Source organism: Anolis carolinensis, chromosome 2, assembly GCF_035594765.1.
Source record: "Anolis carolinensis isolate JA03-04 chromosome 2, rAnoCar3.1.pri, whole genome shotgun sequence".
In the NCBI taxonomy this organism is placed as follows: domain Eukaryota; kingdom Metazoa; phylum Chordata; class Lepidosauria; order Squamata; family Dactyloidae; genus Anolis; species Anolis carolinensis.
In genome coordinates, this window is record NC_085842.1 from 243,259,853 (window position 1) to 243,275,241 (window position 15,389).

The 15,389-nt window shown below is 37.8% G+C and overlaps 1 protein-coding gene across 4 annotated transcripts in view; it reads right to left on the reverse strand.

Annotated features, from left to right (window-relative positions):
• The window catches only part of dock8 (dedicator of cytokinesis 8), a 99,020-nt gene that overhangs the window by 42,203 nt on the left and 41,428 nt on the right, over window positions 1–15,389 (reverse strand). For 3 of the 4 annotated variants that reach the window (XM_008103316.3, XM_062971965.1, XM_008103318.3), the window contains 11 exons: window positions 15,035–15,152; window positions 14,527–14,597; window positions 13,098–13,236; window positions 11,495–11,596; window positions 10,938–11,033; window positions 8,835–9,069; window positions 7,545–7,709; window positions 5,999–6,174; window positions 4,557–4,652; window positions 2,580–2,675; window positions 681–830 (listed from right to left, as the gene is read on the reverse strand). In XM_008103316.3, coding sequence (XP_008101523.2) covers window positions 681–830; window positions 2,580–2,675; window positions 4,557–4,652; window positions 5,999–6,174; window positions 7,545–7,709; window positions 8,835–9,069; window positions 10,938–11,033; window positions 11,495–11,596; window positions 13,098–13,236; window positions 14,527–14,597; window positions 15,035–15,152 — 1,444 coding nt within the window. The remainder of the gene's footprint in view (window positions 1–680; window positions 831–2,579; window positions 2,676–4,556; window positions 4,653–5,998; window positions 6,175–7,544; window positions 7,710–8,834; window positions 9,070–10,937; window positions 11,034–11,494; window positions 11,597–13,097; window positions 13,237–14,526; window positions 14,598–15,034; window positions 15,153–15,389) is intronic. The other variant, XM_008103317.3, reaches the window with a different exon arrangement.

Below are 15,389 nucleotides of genomic sequence, written 5' to 3' on the forward strand. Positions count from 1 at the left end.
GTCTTACACATGATGTGAAGATGGTAGATTGAGAGGTGTTTTTTCACCTTCCCTCACAGCATGGCCCAGAATTATCCAGTGACGTTGACATAGGGGAGACTCAGAACAGACAAATGGAACTACCTGTTCTCACAACATATAGGTACATTGTGATATCTGCTACTTGATATGGTGATGGTCATCAACTGAGTTGACTTTTAAAGAGCACTAGGCAAACTGAGTGAAAACAAATGTAGTACCTAACGGTCAGGAAGTGTCTGAATTCCAGTTGCCTCTGAATAAAATGACTACAGAGACTTATTGCCTCCGTGTCCTACTTTGGGATTCCCTGGACCTATCTGCCTGAGCACTACTGGAGATTTGTTACTAGATAGGCAGACCTTTGATCAGAGAACATTTCTTATGTGTTCTCTACCCTTGCTTCATTTTCCCCATAGTAGTGCCCTCCCAAAGTGTTAATTTGCAACGGCCACCAAGTAAGTCACCTGGATGCTCTAGGTTGGGGAAGATTGCCCTTTGTACACAGGAATGGAGCAATAATCTAGAATTTCACAGCAACATGATAGAATGAAAATTTGAAACTGATTTCAATAATGGGAAGGGTATGTCTTGAATAAAAGTACTAGAATGTCATCACTTGGTGTCAGCTATATTTGTTTGTTCTAAGGTCAGGAAATTACCTTTTGTGGTTTCACTAAAAGTGCTGCGACCTCAGAGGCGACCACATTGACAATAGTGGTGATGTCATCCTTGAAGCGACTAGAGAATCGACTTCTGCGGGGAGTATCCCGTTTCTCCATGTTATCAACATACTGAGCCATGCTCTTGACCTTCAAGAGAACAAACAAGTTTTACTAAATTTGAGTATTTTGGTCAAGACCAAAAAGGGAGTCTGAGAATTAAAACATTTGGAAGCATTCTCAGAAAGCCCTCCCAGTTCTTTCCCCTCACTCTACATTCTCAAAATCTTTGCAGCTAAATACAAGCACACAAAAATAAATGAAAGCACATTTCAAACTTACAATCTTGGGATTAAGTTTGAGAACTGAAGTATATAATAACACATCAACTCTCCAGATTGATTTAAACATGCTGTTGGATATGTTTAATAACACTGTCTTTCCACTGTGAGGGTTTAAGAGGTGGCTTTTAAAGTTACTTTTTAAAATCTGCAACCAGGGACTGTATTTTCTAGGAAATTACTGTATAGTCTAAAAGTAGCTTTCTCAAATTCAAACTGAGCTACATTTATGGTGCTGCCTATGCATGCAACACTCACTTTATGGTATACCTCTGGCCCATAGTTGTAGGAAATGTTAAAACTTGTGACCTGGCTTAAGAGTGACACTAAATGTGTGGAACTCCATACAAATTGTTATTTTAAGTACAACTGTTTGCCTATTGTATCTTACTACATAAGCAGTCACTTCTCCTGCATCAATTTCCTTGCTGTGCTCTTTTGTTGACATGCAAATCGTTAGAGGCTTAGCAAGAACATGGTGTTTGGCCAGGTTATTAAACAGTAATGTGGTGAAATCAAAGTTTTTTGAGTGACAGGGACAAATATGTCTGCTACCTCTTCAGGTTTCCCGGTTCCCTCTGAGATTAATGATATTGCCAAACTAATGGGAAGGAGAATTTTTACCTATCTATCCTCCTTATTACAGAAAGTATATGGGATAGTTTGCGCACAAGTGGGCAATTGGGAAAAAAAACAGGTTTCTCTTATCTGAAATCTTGGGAATTAGACATGTTTTTGATTTCAAATTTCTTTTTCCAGATTTTGGAATATCTGCATTTGCATATATGATATGAGATCATATAATGAGGGTCCGGCTGTGGCGCAGCTGGTTAGTAGCCAGCTGCAATAAATCACTACTGGCTAAGAGGTCATGAGTTCGAAGCCAGCCCGGGTCAGGGTAAGCTCCTGACCATAAATAGTGCAGCTTGCTGTTGACCTATGCAGCCAAAAGACATTTGCATCTGAAATGTAGAAATTTAGGTACCGCTTATGCAGGGAGGCTGATTTAAATAATTTACGACGCCATAAAATATCCAGCAGTATGCGGAAGAAGAGGAAGTTTCCATCACGGACTCAGTGTCGCAGTGGATGATGAAGCAGCAGCTCCCCCTGTGGCCGGAATCGAGCATATCCTCACGAAGCCAAAAGCTGGAGTGTTAAATTGCCTCTGTGTCTCTGTCTATATGTGGTTGTTATGTATGTCATTTGTCCAATGGCATTGAATGTTTGCCATTATATTGTGATCCACCCTGAGTCCCCTTTGGGGTGAGAAGGGAGGAATATAAATACTGTAAATAAATAAATAATAAATAAACCTTGGAGATAGAACCCAAGTCTAAACACAAATTTCAAGTCCTGGTTAGTACTTGGATGGGAAACAGAGAAATGCCATATTTGACCATTCTTTGCCTAAGAAACCCCTATGAAATTAATGGAACCTCTATAGGCGTTGGAAAACCTAGAGATCTTTAGAGAAGTGTTCTCTAGGAATAGCTAGATCCGCTAACATGACTGAACTCCCAGGTACTAAAAGCAAAATTCCAGTTTAAAATCTTACCAATAATTCAAAGAAGAACCAGGAATACTTGAAGACAGATTCTCTCACCATGCCAGCACTGACCACCATCTGAAGTGCTAATTCTTCGTGGAAATGCTACAGGGTATATTTGAAAAGGATAATGCATATACAATCCAGTTTTCACCATAAGTCATATCTGAGAAGAGCAAATTCAAAACTGAAGCACGTAGAATTAGCTTATGCAAACACGTACAAAGGAACATTGAATAAAATGTCCCATGGCAGCAAAAAGATATACTGTAGCTTTCAACACTAGAAAGTTAGAGATCAAGGAAAGTTGGACAACACACAGAAAAACAGGGTAGATATTATCACGGCTGGGCTTTTTCTAATGGCAGGAAGAAAGCAGTTCAAAATCTAGAAACAATTATAAAAGCTCATTTCTTCAAATTAACTCTAAATGTGCACATCTTAAACATATATCGACCTATGCCAAAGAGCTAGCACAGAGAAGCTGGTTTATGCACATCCAAGCTGCCACCCGTTAGTTCTACAATGGAAATCTTTTGGAAAAGGAGACTGTCACATAAAACAACACAAGAGCCTTTAGTTTCAGTTAAAGCAGAAAGATACATTGTGCAGGCGCCATATTTGAAGTAGATATATGTATTTCAAATATGGCTTTAATAGTAAACTGAATGCATAACTGACTGGTTGTACGTAAGATTAAACAACAAAATAATACAGTATTCATTTCCCCCTCATTTGCCTGTTGACCAGGCTGGCCTTTCCACACCTTTCTTAAATATGGAACATACTGATGCTTTGAGTCTCCTTCTGGGGAGATAAAGTGGAGTATAAATATAATAATAACAACAATAATATCATATAATCATAGAGTTGGAAGAGACCTCGTGGGCCACCCAGTCCAACCCCTGCCAAGAAGCAGGAAAATCGCATTCAAAGCACCCCAGACAGATGGCCATCCAGCCTCTGTTTAAAAGCCTCCAAAGAAGGAGCCTCCACCACACTCTGGGGGCAGAGAGTTCCACTGCTGAACAGCTCTCCCAGTTAGGAATTCTTTCTAATGTTCAGGTGGACATTAATAATTATAATAACTTCCAACCATTCCTAAGTCCCAGAAAATCATGAAAAAATGTCTCATTAAAATGTTTTCCTGCCTAATCTCCTAATATTATCTGTTGGAAGAACTTGGTTCGGCCATAATTTAACTTTTGCTCTTTTTCCTGCTCTACTACAATAAGATTAATGTATTATGACTTTTGGAAGAAATCTCCAAGAAGATATGCCTCTAACCAAAACACACTTTTACATTGAATACCACACCTAGAAAACAATCAACAATCCAATCCTCTTTACATTTATTCAGGAGCATATTATTATATTATGTATATTAGTGTATTATATGTGTATTAGTGTATTCAGTGAGGATAACTTCTTAATAAGAACAATTATGAATGCAAATTAAATGATTTAAAATGTATATAATGTCTTCCAACTTCATATTAGAGGCAGGCAAATCGCTTTTAAAATAATGTTTACATTGATACTTTTATTAATGTTGCATACTTTTTAATTTGTACTACTTTAAATATGTTATCAAAAACCATGAGTCCCATTACTGCGAGAAATGCAGGATATAAATAAATAAATAAATAAATAAATAAATAAATAAATGTATATAAGTCTAATATGTTGGTCCCAAAATGGGGATTTGGTGTATTTCTCCTTCATATCTATGTTATGTATCACCATCCTGGCTCAAATTGATATTTAATGAAAAATATGAGATGGCTGATCAAAGTTTTGATATCTGAATTTTGACTGGCAGGTTATAGTTTCTGTCCAAATATTCCTCCTTTGAAAAAGAAAAATCCTTGATATGTCCTCAACCTCCAACAGGAATATTTGATATCAAATGTGGCCTGCAAATAGTATTTGAGCTCCATTTATAAAGTTCGACAATGACTGGTGTTGCATTATGTGGCAGTCTACCTTTTTACTGGATGGCCGAGGGCTTGTGCAAGGGCTGGACATATCACTGCTGGGCTCACTATAGTAAGACATCCGGTTGTAGCTCCGATCTACAATCTAGAGAGAATGACCAGAAGCCACAGATAAAAAGAATGATTGGATGGGAAAGTGAGTCAGTTGAAGCAGGGAAGGAGGAGAGAACGAAAGTCAGAAGTATCCTGGAGAACAAGGCCTTCGTCTCATTTATTTAAGCTGGACTTGCTTCTAAGTAAATCATTTAGAATTTAGGTGTTAGAACTCAGTGAAGGTCTACAACAATTTCAAGGAAGGAAGGAAGGAAGGAAGGAAGGAAGGCAAGCAAATTTCAACTGAATTATAAGAAGTGTGCATTGGAAAGTGTTAGGTTTCCTAAACATTATAAATACATGACTGCCCCCCTGTGGCCCAGTTTATTACTGAATTTCTAATGTTTATGCTCTTTGCATTGCAACAAATTTCAGGAAATTCAGAAATAGATGCATTTATTACACCGTGTAACAACATTTGAAACATTTTCTGTTCCTTGTTCGAAAGTGTTATCTCTTATTTATACCTCTGCCTGGGGGAATCTTTTGTTGGGAGGTGTTAGCTGGCCCTGACTGTTTCCTGTCTGGAATTCCCGTTTTCTGAGTGTTGCTCTTTATTTACTGTCCTGATTTTAGAGTTTTTTTTAACAGTAGTAGCCAGATTTTGTTCATTCTGGTAGGAAGTAGCCAGGCTTTGAAGCTGCAAGGCTATCCAATGCTAATCAAGATGGCCAACTGCAACATTCATACTCGCATCAAATAGACAATAGTTCTTCCCCCCACCCTGGACATTCCAAAGATATATAAGCCCCACTTGTCTAGTTTCCAACAAACCTCACAACCTCTGGGAATGCCTGCCATAGAAGTAGGCAAAATGTCAGAAGGGAATGCTTCTAGGACATGGCCATACAGCCCAAAAAACTCACAACAACCGTATGTTGAATTGGTTGAGACTCCATATTAGTTGAAAAAGTATAGCAGAATGTGCTGCAGTTTTTGCAGTTTAATAAACTTTTTCCATGTTTTTATGATAGAACCAATTAGGAAATGACATTTTAAACCGAAAAACAAAAATTGTGTTACATTGTGTTATTTACTATAAGAGGTGGCCTGGTGTAATGGTTTTAGAATTGTATGGCAACTTTGGAGACATTTACAGAATTATTGACAGAAGTAGTTTCTTTTGTCATTAGGAGCCTTGGAGTTGCATAAAAGAACAGTAAATACTCCTAAGCTCATTATTTACCAAATAATTATAAACTTTAGGAACATAATGGTTCTTATAGACATTAAATAATGTATGCGATGTGCTTGATATATGAGGGGACTCTGACTTTCACAATATACTTTCCAGAAACATTTGGTCTGGAAGTGCATGAATTTATTGTCTCCTCTTACCCTTGAGGACATGATGTTATGAACTTCTTCATCAGTAGCAGTCTGTGTCCCTGCAATATCAGGATTGCTGCAGCTGGTTGCCCGGCTCTGCAGGAGTCGAGAGCCCACAGAAACAGCAGTGGTTCGGCCATATGTGTAATAACGAGACTCAGGTAGATTCACACCTCCTGATGTACCTGCCAAGAGGGAAAACATTTATGGAACCTAGTTGTGCTACAAAATACACGACCTTGATGTTTGATTCTGATTCAAATAATTGTTTTAATCTTCGTGCTGTATAACAAATAGTATGACAAGATGTTCCCTAGGCAAAAAAAAAAACCTTGTCCATCTTTCTGCTACAGAAGAGATCTTTCATCCTGCAATTCAACCAATTGCACTGTTTCTAAAACAGTTTTGTTTGACATTCAAACAGATTGGGAGGAAACAGGCAGCCCATGGTTTGGGCCAGGGGTATGCAAAGTGTGGCCCTCCCTGGCACAATTTAGGCCCAAGAGACACCATTATGGAAACAGAAATGGAATGGAAAGTTACTTCTGCTCAGTTCCTGTTCTTTTTTGCAGCAAACGGAGCAGTGGAGGGGCATGGTCCTCAAAGATTTCCTGGGGAGTTGATGCAGTCCCACAGCCTTCCACGGTTGCTCATCTGTGGTTCAGGGCACTGTTTCTTAAACTGTGGGTCCTGACACCTTAGTTCAGTGATGGGGTTGTGAAAAATTGCCAACAGGACATGGCTCTTGCTGTCCTACCAAAAATCTTGCCCTTTCATCTGGTTCTCAACCTGGGGTCCTCAGATGTTTTTGACCTACAACTCCCAGAAATCCTAGCCAGTTTACCAGCTGTTAGGATTTCTGGGAGTTGAAGGCAAAAAACATCTGGGGACCCCAGGTTGAGAACCACTGATCTAGTGAGAATAAGGCATTAACTTGATCAAAGGTACAACAAAGAACAAAGGCTCTGTTCAGGAATATAAAGTTGCTGCTTGTAATGCTTTCGCTAGGAATTGCCACTAAATGCCCGTTTTAAAGGAAATACTATCTCTGGGGTTTTTTTTTTTAAAAATCATCAAAACCAAGAACCACAGAGATAGAGTATCAAATAGCAACTGTACTCTGTATATTTTCCACCTGTGAAATGTACAGAAACTTCCAGGCAAACAAGTTAGCAACATGATGGTGGACCGTTGGTTACACGAGTGCCAGACGTTTACAGGGTGACTAGGATTACCAAATGAGTTTTCTTCCAGAAAAGGAGGTAATTCCATCATATTATTTTTACACAATTATTGTATGCAAGCATCAAAATGTGCACCAAAAAGAACTCCTCACCTCACCCAGAGGCTTTGAATTTTTATAGTTCTCATATGTAAAAATTTACACCAAGTGCCTCTACTTCAGAATGAGGCCCACTGCATTCACTGGGATTTGGTTCAGAGTAAAGAGTCATGGAGCTGGGCTACAAATTAATAAGAAGTGCATCAAAGGAATCTACTCAGAACACACCAAAAAACATTCAGGCAACAGTTTTTGTTTTTAAATGACCAATACCTAGTTTGACAACCTCTCTTTGAATTTCAGGAAGACGGAATACATAGTAGACATAAGATGCTAGGAGACAGTTTCTTCCATGCTGGTCCTTGCTCAGATCTTTACTGTTGTGAAGGCTGTTCACTGTGGCAACAACAGATTCAAAGGCAAATTGGGAGAAGTTGGCTAGAAATAAAAAAGGAAATTGTCAGTTTCTTCTGCTATTCATCATCATAAATGAGTAGAATTATTTAAAGGCTCGTTATAGGCATTCTCTCTATTTAATCTCATCCATCGCTATTTGGACAGTTGCACAGTTGGGTATCCATGTGCTGATTTAATCTGGGACTATATTCTAGTTAAAACTGGTAATGAAATAGACAGTTTGCCAGGTAAATCCATACAAAGCTTATTTAAACCCTTTTCTTGATTTTTTTAATGAGATATTTATAGTGATAGAACTACTATTGTGATTCATCTTCAATCAGGTTACAACACAGTAGTGGGCTTGGACCCTTAAACTGAAGACCCATGTCTTAATTGGATGACACTGGCCTCACCTGGCTGAGTCCATAGATAATACTGGCATTTTTCTTCTAAATCAGGCATAGATTGAGACATGAATTTAATTCTACACTGAGATAAACTTGTTTTCAGTATCTCTAACATAATGTTTTTCACTTCTGTTTAGAAAATGGTGAAATAATCATCTGATTTAAATAGAACAAGATGGCTGTAGACAAATAAAGAATGAAGACATTCTGAAGGCTATGTGAGAAAGCCACAAATAAATACACACCATTATATTCAGTGCAGCCAACATCATTGGCTTTACAGTTATGCTAGAAACCAATCTAACACAGTCCTCTTTGGTAAATATCATGGGCAAACTAAGCACTTTAATCACTTTTAAATATTGTTTGATCATCCACTAAAATATTGCTTTATTGTCCAAAAGCGAACGACAAATAGCACAATTTCTTCATCAGTACACATTCTATTAATTGTTCCATGTTTTCAGAAGCCTTCAATGGAGCTGCATTTCTATTTGATTTGTTTTTAACTCAATATAGTTTCAATTTTATAATATATTTATCTGTGTTTCAGCATGATTTTTGCATGTTTTTATCCATACTCATTTTACTTGATTTTACTTTTACCTTTTTATCATGTATACAACACCAGGACTCCCTGTCCTTGGGGAAAGGCAGGATATAAATCAAATAAATATTATATGTATCCATCAGTAGGTTTGATGGGTTTTGTGATCAGCAGCACAGTGTCATGCATCAATGTATTAATAGTAAATACCTGTCTGTCCAGCTATAACCATGGGTTGGACAGCTAGTTGGAACAGCTTATCTAATACCAGGTGCAAAAACAACACAAGAGGCTCAAGTCTGGAAGAATTCAAGCAGATAATACTGAGTTTCAACTCATGTTCAAGAGTAGCTTCTGTGATCTTCTCATTCAACACTCGAATGGGAAAGGCAACTTGGCTCTCCAGTGCATGGCACAGAGTGAAAAATTTCTCCAGGTGATTGTCCTATAAAAAGAAGACAGAAGAGTAAAAAGGAACAAAAATGTTAGACCAAAATGCTACCTTCTCTCCATCTTCTTTTCCTCTTTTCCTGCAACAGGTTCCATTTTGCCATTAGAATTACAAACCTACTGTCATATATACTGTATATCCAACCTGCATATTACAGACACAAGCAACTATTATTAACATTAAGCACTCAGGGACAGTTGAAATTAATGGCATATAGAATTAACATTGAGGAAACAGAAATTTGTTTTCTACCTAAATACAAAACAGAAATATTAAATTTCTGTTAACTTTGTCATATATTCCTTTGTGAAACTAACATTATAAATTACATTATGCATAAAACTCTGTCTTCATTATGAGCTGACACCAAACATTTGGGATTTGTAGGCATCCAGCTAAGTTTATATAAAAGGAAAACTTTTGACTCTCAGAGAGGACACATCCCTTATAATAAAACACACATTCCAATCCTTATAGGAGACATGTTTTCCAACCACCAAATAAGAAATATCTATTATAATAAGACACACCCGGCAACCTTGATGGGTGCAAAATGATCTTGTATCACCTTTCAGACCAGTGGTTCCCAACCTTTTTTTGACCAGGGCCCACATTGACCAGGGCCCACTTAACCGGGGACCGCTCTCCAACATTAGTACCAAAAGGGTTGCAAATCAGTTTTTGGTCAACTTTAGATTCAGTTTAGTTATTTGGGGTGCTGATTCAGAAAACTGCATTGGATAGACCATGTCAGCTCTAGTTTCTGATACAGAACATATGCCATCCAGTAGTCGCCATCTGCTCGCCCACAGTAAACCATATTTAATAATCTAGAGCTGATATGGTCTGCGGAAAGGAGCAGAAATAAAATAAATAAAGAGGAAAACTTGAGGACCGGATTTTTGTTCTTGTGGCCCACTTCTGGACTGTGGCCCACAGGTTGAAAACCATTGTTTTAGACCAACTGAGAGAAAAAAGTTACAGCATAAGCTTTTGTAGGCTTAGTCGATTTTTTCAAATGCATGAAGTCAACATAGTTTCAAATTGTAATATTTAAGTGCCATTTCCACTAATGTCAGCTGGCATAAAAAGAAAAAAGATTAACAGGACAGCAAGTCTACAGAAGAGGGATGTTTTCGATGAAGAAGGTGCCAGGTTTATGTGGAAGTTTGCATCTTTTCCCCAGTCCATGCCATTGGCATTTCTAAAGAGTACAGGTATGACTGTACTGGGAATTATGATACTGTTTTCCCCCAAGGAACTCCTTTGACACCTCAGTTTGGAACACAGTGGAACTCTGTATTGGTCTTTTTTTTTCAAACTGCAGCTTCAATCCTTTTTTCATGTCAGGAGTGACTTGAGAAACTGCAAGTCGCTTCTCGTGTGAGAGAATTGGCCATCTGCAAGGACGTTGCTCAGGGGACGTTTGGATGTTTTTTAATGTTTTACCAACCTTGCGGGAGGCTTCTCTCATGTCCCCGCATAGAGCTGGAGCTGACAGAGGGAGCTCATCCGCACTTTCCCCAGGTTGGATTTGAACCGGCAACTTTGAGGTCAGCAAACCAACATTCAAGTCAGTAGTCTGCCGGCACAAGGGTTTAACCCATTGAGCCACCAGTATAATTATTTTTAAAATACTCTGATAGAGGGATCACAGAACTACACATATAAAGAAAATATTTTGTATTTCTGGCTGTGCTTCTTGAGGTTGACATATGAAACATACATGAATTCTATCTAACCAGAATTCTTGGTAACCTAAGTTTTCTTCCGATTCTGAAGTAGGAAGTAAGCAGTTCCAGCTGAATCTGTCATGGTTGGGATCAGAATGCCAGGTTCCAAATATGAATGAAATCTCTTACCTGTGTATGAACAGATGATATAGCTTGTACTTCAACATTGAACACTCCTTTGTGTCCTTCAACCCATTTAATTGGTGGAGACTGTGGAGGAACTTTCTGCATTGAAGAGACAAGTCAATCAGATGGTATAGAGACAAAATGGATCACAGTTGTTAATATCTCACCCATAATACATTTATCTCAGGTTGAGAACAATTGTAGTAAATTGTATTAAATTAATGTGTTCAAAACTTCCTATGTTTTGTGCAAAATAAAACCCTTTGGGGATTAAAAAAAACTATTAATGCTAAAACATCGGTGCAAAAGAATGCCTTTTTGCACATGAAAAGGATTCTGGCACAATTTTTATACAAAGAATTTCCAAAATATAAAAATGTTGTAGAATTTAACCATTTTTAACAGGTTTCTTTGATGCATCAGAATGGTCCTTCTCATTGAGGGCAAGGAAATTCACAAGTACTCTTTATCTAAATGAAGGATGAATATTTGGCCAAAGGAAGTCAACCCTATCTCTTTAATTTGTTCAACAGTTTCTTTTACTGGCTTGGCCCCATTACCTCTGCTGAGTGCATTGAATAGTTGGCAGGCAGTTTATCCAAAGCAACAGGGAGGCAATAATGACCTGTCTGGAGACGATCATTTAACAGAATTGGCAGCCACTGAAACAAATGAAAGGGAAAACAGAGTGTTATATCATTACTGCACCTGAGGCTAGATATTGATCTAGCATAATTATATCCCAAGCAAAAGAAAATTAGAGCATGTGTTCTTCCCCACAATGCTTACTATAAAAAGCTTTATATCTGAATTTTTTTGATAGCTACTTTGTAGTTGTGTAGCTAGACAAACTTGTCTCCTGTAAGAACAATTAATATACATCAAGGCTTCTTGAGAGTTCAGCCCAATGTATAATACAGTGCTAACATAATGCAGTGGCCCAAGCATCAAACTGGTAAGATTTGATTCCTCACTTGGCCATGGAGACCCATTGGTTTCTCTGGGGGAGATAGGGTGGGCTACAAATATATTATTATTATTATTATTATTATTATTATTATTATTATTATTATTATTATTATTATTTGATACACAACAAAATCAGTACACGGTAAACAAGATCACTATGATGGCTTTTTTATTGGATCACACATCAGACACTTCCCAAGTGTCTAGGACTATGTAATGTATAGGTGAATAATGAGTGCAGACCTGAGTAGGGTGGCTTTTTGCAGCTGACAGATGCTAATTTTGTCAGCAACAATTGATTTCAAGTGCTGGCCAAGGTCTTTAGGCACTGCACCCAGTGTGCCGATCACCACTGGGACCACCTTGACTAGCTTGTGCCAGAGTCTTTGCAGTTTGATCATTAAATCCTCATATTGTGTAAGCTTTTCCAGTTGCTTCTCATCAATTCTGCTGTCGCCTGGGATTGCAACATCCATAATCCATACTTTGTTTTTTCCCATGATCTTGAGGTCAGGATTATTGTGCTCCAAAACTCTATCAGTCTGAATTTGGAAAACCCAAAGTAGTTTGACGTGTTCATTTTGTGTAACTTTTTCAGGCTTGTGATCCCACCAGTTCTTTGTCACGGGCAGATGGTATTTGTGGCATCAGTTCCAATGGATCATCTGAGCAATGATTCTATGCCTCTGCCTGTAGTCCGTCTGCACGATCTTCTTGCAGCAGCAGCAAATGATGATGATGATGATTATTATTATTTGAAACACAACAAGATGAGTCCACAGCAGACACTCTGCTGGCTGTTGTATTGGATCACACATCGGACACTTCCCAAGTGTCTAGGACTGTGTGATGTATCGGTGTCATTTACGCATGAATGTCAAATCTATCTCTTGTGTGCTTGTGTCATTTGCACCATTCTCAACTTGTCTATCTCATACCTGCAAGCATGTGAGGAGAAACTTGCCCAAATCTGTGTTACAGTAATAAAATCTCATGCATTACAGACATATGAGACTACCCCAGTCTTTTGAAATCTATGCATAAGAAGTTGGAATAGTTTTGTGTTTGGCTGTTGCATGTTTTCTAAGAGAACATTGCTGTAATGAAATTCAGGAGATAGATATGTGACTATACAGAAAATGTAGCCTATTTATTTTCCCCAGAAGCCACAGACACGAACCAGACATTACTTACTGAATATCCCAGGAGAGTCTCTACACATCCTCCTTGTTTGTGCTGACAACTGATGTGACAAAATGTGAAGAGCAGGTGGTGTCTTTCTGTCAGTTTAGCAGGAAGTTTAATTTTTACTTCTTCATAGAAGTCAGGAGACCTGAGGTTTTATTTTCAAATAAAAGAAGCATCTCTCATCAAAATATCACTGACAATTGGAATCACTATCCATTCAAAATATAAAATAGAATTGTTTGTAAATATCTTAAACTAAATCTTGACAGTGTTCTTGGATTTGAGCAGATCAGGAGCAAATGGAGATTTATGTAATACACACACCCTTCCAAACCCATACTTCTGAGGCATTCATTCCTCATGTGATGCCACAATTACTCAACAGTGTTAATATCACAGCGATGTTTACTCAACAGCAATATTCATAACAGGAAGTGTTTACCGTGTCTGCAGATCTTAGATTAAATAACAGAATCCTCTTTTGTACAAAAATGTTTTATCAGAGTGCCACAAGAACATTGGATCAACCTTGCAGAAATGTTAGATCTGGGGTAATGAGCCTTTTCTAGTATCACCATCAGCATCACAAGCATGACCCATAGAAGGGCTATGTAAGTGGATGTTCTATCCACTTACATAGCCCTTCTCAAGTGAGGGTTAGTCAATGTCCACTGCTATAGATTTAACACAGGTTGAGTTTCCCTTATCCAACTGATTGCTGCCAGAAGTGTTTTGGATTTTGGATTTTTTTTCCAGATTTTGAAAGCCATACATTTGCATATACATACCATACATGATGAGATTTCTTTTGAAAGCATGCATATATTGAACTATCAGAAAGCAAAGGTGAGCATCACTATTTCAGCCACCCATGTGGACTATTTTGGAGTATTTCAGATTTTTGAATTCTGGATAAGAGATGATCAACCTGTATAAGTCGACTTTCTATGTTCCTAAAAATGGGAAGAATGCTCTCTAAAGCAATAGTTCTCAACCTGTGGGTCCCAGGTGTTTGGCCTACAATTCCTAGAAATCCCAGCCAGTTTACCAGCTGTTAGGATTTATGGGAGTCAAAGGCCAAAACATCTGTGGACCCACAGGTTGAGAACCACTGCTCTAAAGCCTCCTGCCTGTGTTGCCCTGTCACAGGTAATCCGTTGTCCACTAAGCCTTTTCTAATGGTAACCTGCTTACATAAGCCAGACATATAGGACCTAAAACAATCCTCGTACTCTCTATTCATAGTGAAGTCTTTCTTCCTATCCTTAAAGGTGCAAGGACAAGAAACATTCATCAGCAATACAAACACACACCTTCTTAACTGGTAATCTTCACTGACTTAGTCTAACTTTTTTTAAAAGACAGCATTTCCTAATATTTGATGCTACACAAACGTTCTCATACCCAAGGCTATTAATAGTAAAGATAATCTTACTTGTTATGATATGTAACAGATGTGCAAACCTCTTTAACAAATTCTGGGCCTGAGGATTTTCCAAAGATGATCTGCATAACAAAACAAAATGTCACAAAACAGAAAGGTGATGATTCTCAACTTATAGTTGAGAAAGTATACCACATTAGTATTAACTACACATTTGAAGTGTACTAGAAATATTTGTTTCATTTGCTGTCAGTGTCAAATTATTACAACCATCAAATTAGAATGTAAACATTAGCAATTACCACAATTAGCACTTTAGGAGTCTATATAATGAACAGCACTGGAGCATCTACATTTTAAGATTATACTGAGGCCATCAAAGGGCAGAATGGAAAACTGCCTAGTAAGTCTGGAAGGCTTCTGGAAGATCTGAATCATGGCCAGAAACAATGGGAAGGCTCCAGAAGAAGGAAATGGAGTTCATTTCAAATAGGAAACAGAAAATGGATTTGCATGCTTCTGTATAAAAATACATCCAAATATACATGGGCGTTCTTACCGGCATTGCACAAGAAGGATCTTCTCCACACATAAATTGAATCTTAATAGTAATATTTCTTCCTGAAGCCAGTCGGTTTGCAAAATTTAGCCTTTGCGGATACACATATAGAAGATTTCTAAGGGGAATATTAAATAGGAAACCCACACATAATAAAAGTATTATAATATTAATGCATTTGTTTTGAAATATTAACAGAAGTAATTTACATTTTTGTAATCATTCATGATTACAGAAATGCAAACCCAAGAAGTGTCCTGACTGTATATAAAAAAAATGTCACAAGCATTTCAGAGAAAACACTACTTTCTTAGCTAGTGGATTCTTAGAGTTCAAAAAAGTAACTCTTTCAAAT